Below are 7,258 nucleotides of genomic sequence, written 5' to 3'. Positions count from 1 at the left end.
AGAATTTTAAAAGTTGTATTTTAGTACAGAAATGTAATGCTTTGGAATGTTATGTTGTGCAAATAAATACCCAACTAAATGCATCGCCACTTTCAACGAGACTACGGTCCGTCACGTGACTGATATGGATCACGTGACAGTCTGTTCAGGCGGCGGTTGTAAACACGGAAGTGCTGCTCTCAGGAAGCATTCTGACTTTCTCTGGCCGTGGAGAGGCTCGCTTTAACGTCGCAGAGCAGCGGGATTTACCGCCGTAATGATGAACAGGATGGCCGGCTGTCTGAAGGTGACAGTAGCCGTGATGGTGGTTTTAGCTGCCGTGGTATTTCAGGCAAACTGCGACTCCTTTGAAATGAAGAGAGTCAGGAGCGCAAAGGTAAGTTTTCTGCTTTGTCAAAAAAAAAAAAAAAAATCTCTGTACGGTTACACCCGAGTTCTTACAGTTTTTCTCAGTCGCTTTTATGCATCCTCTCGACGTTTTCAAAAACGGTTAGTGCATTTCCCAAAACAATTAGTAGAAGCAGTGAAACAGCATGGATTACCTGCAAAATCCAGTTTCTTCCTCAAAATACTTAGTTCGTCTGTATCAATGAACACGTCAGTGCTCCAGAATGTTATGTCTTGTTTCACTGTGTTTAAATAAAACAGTCAAATTTGTACTTTTACTGTAATCTGTTGACAGGCTGTCCTAATGTGATGCAGAAAGGAACAGACAGGACTGCAGAGAGCAAAAAAACAAACAAACAAAAAAACAGCAACAAAATGAAACAGAATAATCTCCTTAAAGAAAAAAGTACATGCAGTCCTTCAGGGGTTACAGTGCAGTCTTCCTTTCCATGCTGCAAAATGATTGCTGTATTATTGTAACTTGTTCAAGAATTTGCCATGTTAAGACTTATGCAATGAAATTGTGCTTAGATTTTGGGGAAGTTGAGAAAATGAAACAAAAACCTGTTTAATACATTTTGATTAACGTGACAAAAGCAATTGAAAATGTGAGAAGAAGCAGAGAATTGTGCATAACCACTTGCATGATGTTCAAAAGCATTTGCACTTTGCTCAAAGGTGCTTTTTGATGTGCACAAGTGACACATTGATTTGAAGATTGAATAAATAGTTTTGAGAATTTCAATTCTGTTCTGAGAAATGCGCCAATGAGACTGAAATTGCTTAAATCGTTCATTGAAGGATTAAAAATAGTTATTTAGCGTGATGCATTAACAATAGAAAGGTTGGATTTCTTTTTTTACTTCCAGGTACTGTAGTCAAACCCTGGTATTTGTAGAAATATGTGTAATACATTCTGTTAAAGTTTTTATTTATTCATAAACTTGTTTAAATCTGGGGGAAAAAAACTGGCTGGAAGTTCTGGAAATATTTTCAATGGAAAAGAACATGTTGTAAACCTTTAATAATGTATAGGATCCCTAAATACTATTCCAGTTTTTTTTTGGTCTAGCATGGAAGTTAATGTAAAAAACCAATATTTTTTTAACAAATCTTTTATGCCCCGTATTAAGAAATCGGAATTAAAGTTTAGTGTTGTGTTTGACATCTGAAATGAGATGGTCATATCTTCTTTAAAGCTGCTTAAGAATCCTGGTGCAATTGTTGGAAAAGAAGATTAATGATAGCTAAATGAATAAACTGTTATAGGCAACTTCAGAAGAAGATACATTTGATTTATCTCACATTTCAGTTTTGCTACTTTAGTTTAAAGAATAAAGCTAGAGCTTTCTGGCAGAGAAACAAACAGAGAAGTGAATGTTTGTTTGATCACTCTGCAGGTTTTGGGTTTCGACTGGAAAAACTGCGGACAGCCCGACGCTCCGGCTGTGCTAAAGAGCCTGACTGTGTCTCCAGATCCCATCAACATTCCGGGATCACTGACGGCCGCTGCGTCTGGATCCACGTTGGTCGAGCTCGCCTCCCCTCTTTCTGTGAGTTGACGTCCTGCAACACAAACCTGAAACAATCAGCTGAAAATCTTTCATATGTTTCAAGATGTTTGTTATTGGGACATTCAGCACAGTTTGGTTTGGTTACATCATAAAAACAGCAGCTGAGACTCAGCAACACACACTGACAATGAAAACAGTCACTGCTAACACTGAAGATATTTGGTTCTCGATTTGTTCTGATTACACACTGATCAGATTAGACACTGACTATTAGACTGTTTATAGTAAAACAATAGAAAACTTTATCAGTTTTGTAACAGCAATAAACTAAAGTGGTGCAGTCAGCTGCCTGCACCACTAGCATTTCTTCATTTCTCTGGTAAACCACAAGACAGCGTTTATCAGTTTTAGCATTAACTACATGTTGCATGTAGTCTGTGAGAAAGCCTCAGACACTGAGTTACTCAACAGAAGCAGAGCTGTTTACCTGCAGCTTGCAGATTTTTGTTTGTCTCAGCAGATGCCTCTAGATTTGTTGCCCAATCATCATGTGAGCTTGCTGATTAGAGGTTTGGCGTTTTTTTTTTTTTTTTGAGTACACTGACCTGAAACAGCAACTCAAACACTTTTAAAAAGTGTAAATATATAAACTAGTGTTTCTACTTTCAACTTCTTTTTTCTTCTATGAATTTGTGGATTAATTTTTCTGTTAATCTCTTAATTTTGTAGAGGTTGCCCACAAAAACATGAAACAAGTCAAAGTATTAAAGAAACTGTTTGTATAAAGGGACAAGAAAAGATGATCCTATTATTTACAGATTAAACAAATCTATTCCCCATGTTGTGAATGTAAAGTATGGTAAAATTAATATTGTATTTTGTTGTTCCTTGTTTTAAATGGCTTTTAGTCTACTTATTGAGATTTTACATTTATTGCTGCAGTCTCCAGCTGAGCTTCCGCCCCACTGAGCACCTTTCCTCCACGCCTTCCCCACTCAGCTCCTCCAGACTAGCGGTCAGCGGCACTTAGCAAACAGCTGGTGGAACTGCATGTCTGCTGAGCTGATCATATGAACTACTTCTCAGTCCAACACTCCTAAAAACGAGAAAATAGAGGAGCATTGTTGTGAAGACGTGCTGATAATGTAGTGTCAGAAAGAGTGGGAGCTTTTAAAAAAGACAGAGACCCAATTACAAGGTATCATATTGTGAAGTCAAATTTTTTTTAATTTGTTTGATATGTACAGCATTTTTATAAAACCTGAAGGTTACATAGTTACTTGATTGTGCTATGTGCCTGGAAAATACACAATACTGATCCTTTAACAGCTCAGCTCCACACCTTTATTACTCATGCCGTTCAGTTATCCTGTTGTTTATGGTGCTATTCTTGTGTTTGTGCATGTTTGAAACTAAAGTCAATCTTTTTGCATCTCACTCTGACCTCCTTTTTTTTTTGCAGGTGAATGTGACCATGGAGAAGGAGGTGGCGGGTTTCTGGGTGAAGATCCCCTGCCTGGAGCAGCTTGGCAGTTGTCACTATAAGGACGCCTGCGAAATTCTGAACCAGCTGATCCCACCGGGACAGGACTGTCCCGAACCGCTGCACACCTACGGCCTTCCCTGCCACTGCCCCTTCAAAGCGGTGAGTTTTCTTTTCACCGACAGAAACTGAACCTGGGTTAAGTTTTGGCATCATTGTTTAATGACGCAAATTAAAAAATGTTTCAGTGATCAAGAGGTTTAAAACAAATATTGCTCCTGATGGCAAACATTATTAGTGCATCTCACAAAGGGTTGAAAACGGTCCACTTGTTCTTAGCTGTAACAAGGAAGCATCCTGATACCAACAATTCCTCCCAGCAATACAGGAACAATCTGTTGAAGGTCTGTTTGTTTTGCACCTAGATGGAGAGCATTGTCACGTAGTGAAAATTATATTGTCAGTCAAAAATGAGAACAGTAATAGTTTGCAACTGTGAAAAGAGGAAACTTCTCTGGTCTTATCCGCATTGGTAGCATGTGATTGGTTCTGAAAGAGCAGGTTGAGGAATGATAAATGCTATGAGAAACTCCAAATGCTAGTAAAACGAGAATGGATCACCATCAGTCAGGACTTTGTCTCAAAGTTGATATCCAGCATATGGAGAGATTTACAAAAGTTAGAAAGAAAAGAAACAATCAGCACTGGAAATACTCACTTTATACTGAAATCTGATCCACCTGTTAAAGGTCAGGTAACACTGAACTTCAGTGTTACCAAGTTTCCTCTGATTTTTATATTTCCTGTGTCTCCTCAGGGCTCTTACTCGCTGCCTCAGTCTCAGTTCTACCTGCCTTACATGGACCTGCCTTACTGGCTCACCAATGGGAACTACAGAGTTCAGGGAATCCTGGGAGGTGGAGGCAAAGAGCTGGGCTGCCTCAAGCTGTCTCTGTCCATTCACTCCAACTGAGGAGATGATTCACAGCAGCTTCATGTTTCTGTTTATCTGCACAGAAAAATGATGTAACTACAGGCTTTAGAAAGTTGCGTCAACTTTTAATCTTATGTTTGATCCATGTTTCAGCAGCTGTCGTTTCCCCACATCAGGGGAAAACAAACACATGTAAGCAGATTAGGTACTACTGACGGTGTTTCATTTAAACAGAATCAAGGTTTTGCTAGATTTTTCTTTCTTTTTTTGTTTCATTCTATGCTTTCATTTTCAAGAAAAATTACATTCTGCATATGAGCCTTTTATTCTATTTTTATTGTTGACTTTTGTGACAAGCTACATTTTATTTGAAAATTTGCCTTTTTTTTCTATTCAGTGGCACAAGTTTTTCTTTTTTCTTCAGCTCAAAAAGACTGTGATTATATTTTTAACAGTTAACAAAAACCAAGTTGTGCAGTTTAATTCATTCTGCACAACTTTTGGCCAGTTTGTTAAAAAATGTTAAGATTTTTTTCTTTCTTCAACAAGTTTTTTTCTTTTTTTTAAGATTAGAGTAACAGAACAATAATGAAAACTTAAGTGGGAGTCTGTGGACTATTTGACTAAATCTGTAAACATAGTAGTATAATAAACTTAAACATGGGTCATATTGTTGCACACACAAATCCCAGTGTTTGAGGCAACATTACATCTCTTGTTTAGTTTGCATCATCTCAGGTAAAAGAATGAGGTCATTTTTTCTTCATTAAGACTTGGTTTAAAAAACAAAAGACTTTATTTTGTGGTCATATGCACATTTTACGGCATTTTAAATATTCTCCTTATAATGTTAAAGCAAAATCATTCCAACAGTAAACAAAAGCTTGAAAAAATTGCCATATTCATTAAAATACTATATTTTAATAAATATGTTTTTTTGCACAGTATAATTGTGTCTTACTCTTATTTCTGAAGCATCAAGAAGGCAAAATGAAAGTGATTTTATGTTTTTATGCCTGGGTGAGAATGTCTTATTTCTTTTATTTTGTTGAGGAAACGATTTTAACAAATCTATTAGTGGCCAACATATAGTAAATAGGTTTTAATTGTAGCTGGTAGTTTTAGCCAAGTTCCTTCTTTTTTTTTTTTTTAGAACAAATTCCAAGACAATTCTGCCTTTATATAATTTAGGAAAATATAAAGTTTGTTTTTCATTATGTAAATAATCATACTGTTATATTTGCACATGCGCACAGTCTACCTGTTTTTCTTAAGATTTTTTATTTATTTAAAGTAACCAACACTAAAGCTCCTGCGGCGTTTGAGTCTTAAAAGATGCAGTTGCCTGTTTCACCACACGGTGGGAGTATTTCACAGCCTCCCAACAAAGAATTACACAAATATTTTTTCTCCAAATTTTTGTCTGTTTTATGTCCACGGAAGATGACCAAACAACACAACTGGATCATCACTGCTTCCGTTTCATGAGAGTGTATTATTTTGATAACATTTTACCATAAAAATCAGTTTTAAGGACTACAGCAAGATTGGATATTATAGGGAAGCAACAAACAATTCAGAAAACAAAAGGAGGAAAATGACGAAGTGCACAATAGTAGCAGATAAGATCTGCTGGACTGACAGGATGTTATTTTCTTTTGGTTCGTAGATGAATAGAATGACTGCTTAAATGATTTGATTTACCTGGCCTGAAGTCCACCTGTGGCAGCTAAGAACAGCAAAACCAGAGAATATTTAGTAACATTTGTTGCACTTTTCAATCCTGAGATTTACGTTGATGCAGTTTTCAACTCCAATAAAACACTAGGCAGTTACTGTTAATATGTCGGCGGTGTATCTGCTGTACACATGCTGTGGTTGGGCTCTAAGTGAGGCCACATTATCACAATCTCCCTGGTTAAAATGCTGCGGCTGCAGTCGATTCAGTGTGCTTCCTGCTTCCCGTCTCAGAAACAAGTGGCCTGCAGATGCCTCCAACACACGTTGGGGCGTTCAAAAAATACCTCCTTTAAACTGTTTGAAAGCTGTTTTTCTTGATGTTTGATGGAAAATGTCACAAATTGAAATAGATAATATTCATAAAGCATTTAGCACAACAGTATATCAGGTTTGATCAATTTCACTCCTGATATAACTTTGCTTCTTTGTTTAAAACATCATCTAGTAAGAAAAAACTCAAAAGGACACTAAAGAACAAAAAGGTTCTGAACTGAGAAATTCCCCGTTTTAATGAACACATTCAAGTAGCTTATATGTAAATTAAATTAGTCTAAGTTTTGTTCCTTTTCTAGCTGGTTAAATGTGCAGAAATGACAGGAATGTGTTGAAGACATCATTAGAGAATGACCAAATCTGAAGCTCTATGTGCAATTTCTGCTTAATAATAACTAGTGGTGACAATAAGATAAACAAAGTAATATTTACAACTTTTTTCCATCTCAATAAATTATAACATCATTAAAATGTTTTCTTGTTAGAACTTTAATTCAAAATGCAAAATGTAGCTTCACTGATGTATTTCAATGATTTATTTCTGTTAATTATGATAATTGCTGGTTAAAGCTCATGAAAAACACAAATTTAGTTTTTATGAAAGCTGCAACATTAGAACAACTGAAAACAGATTCTCCCTGTAGTGTTCTGCTGAAAAATACATCCATACATTACTTGGTTGGGTCTATTTTTGCATGATTTACTGCATCAATATAGCATTTTATGCTGTAGCTATGCTAAGGTATAAAGAAAGCCCAGGTTGTTTTAATAGCAGCTTTCATCTTGGCTGTATTGTTGGGACTACAGGTCTTATCTTCCACACTGAACTGGGATTTTGTTACGTTTTTACAATCATTTAAAATAAAAAAATACATTTAAAAATAGCAAAACCGACTGGACACATATAAACAGATATATAACATGGAC

The 7,258-nt window shown here is 36.3% G+C and overlaps 1 protein-coding gene across 1 annotated transcript; it reads left to right on the top strand.

Annotated features, from left to right (window-relative positions):
- Positions 1–145: 145 nt before the first annotated feature.
- Positions 146–5,734, top strand: gm2a (ganglioside GM2 activator). Its single transcript, XM_032555549.1, has 4 exons — positions 146–376; positions 1,788–1,940; positions 3,364–3,546; positions 4,202–5,734. Exons 1-4 carry the CDS (start codon positions 257–259, stop codon positions 4,355–4,357), a joined length of 612 nt encoding a protein of 203 aa, XP_032411440.1. The 5' UTR covers positions 146–256; the 3' UTR covers positions 4,358–5,734.
- Positions 5,735–7,258: the final 1,524 nt, after the last annotated feature.

Source organism: Xiphophorus hellerii, chromosome 23 (genome assembly GCF_003331165.1).
Source record: "Xiphophorus hellerii strain 12219 chromosome 23, Xiphophorus_hellerii-4.1, whole genome shotgun sequence".
NCBI classification, from domain to species: domain Eukaryota; kingdom Metazoa; phylum Chordata; class Actinopteri; order Cyprinodontiformes; family Poeciliidae; genus Xiphophorus; species Xiphophorus hellerii.
This window is presented reverse-complemented; position numbering and strand designations above follow the sequence as displayed.

What these genes read in the sequence shown, in the direction of transcription:
- gm2a (XM_032555549.1), top strand. Translation starts at nt 257, where the DNA reads ATGATGAACAGGATGGCCGGCTGTCTGAAGGTGACAGTAGCCGTGATG. An exon ending in AGAGAGTCAGGAGCGCAAAG is followed by an intron (nt 377 to 1,787) that starts GTAAGTTTTCTG and finishes ATCACTCTGCAG; the next exon opens with GTTTTGGGTTTCGACTGGAA. An exon ending in AGCTCGCCTCCCCTCTTTCT is followed by an intron (nt 1,941 to 3,363) that starts GTGAGTTGACGT and finishes TTTTTTTTGCAG; the next exon opens with GTGAATGTGACCATGGAGAA.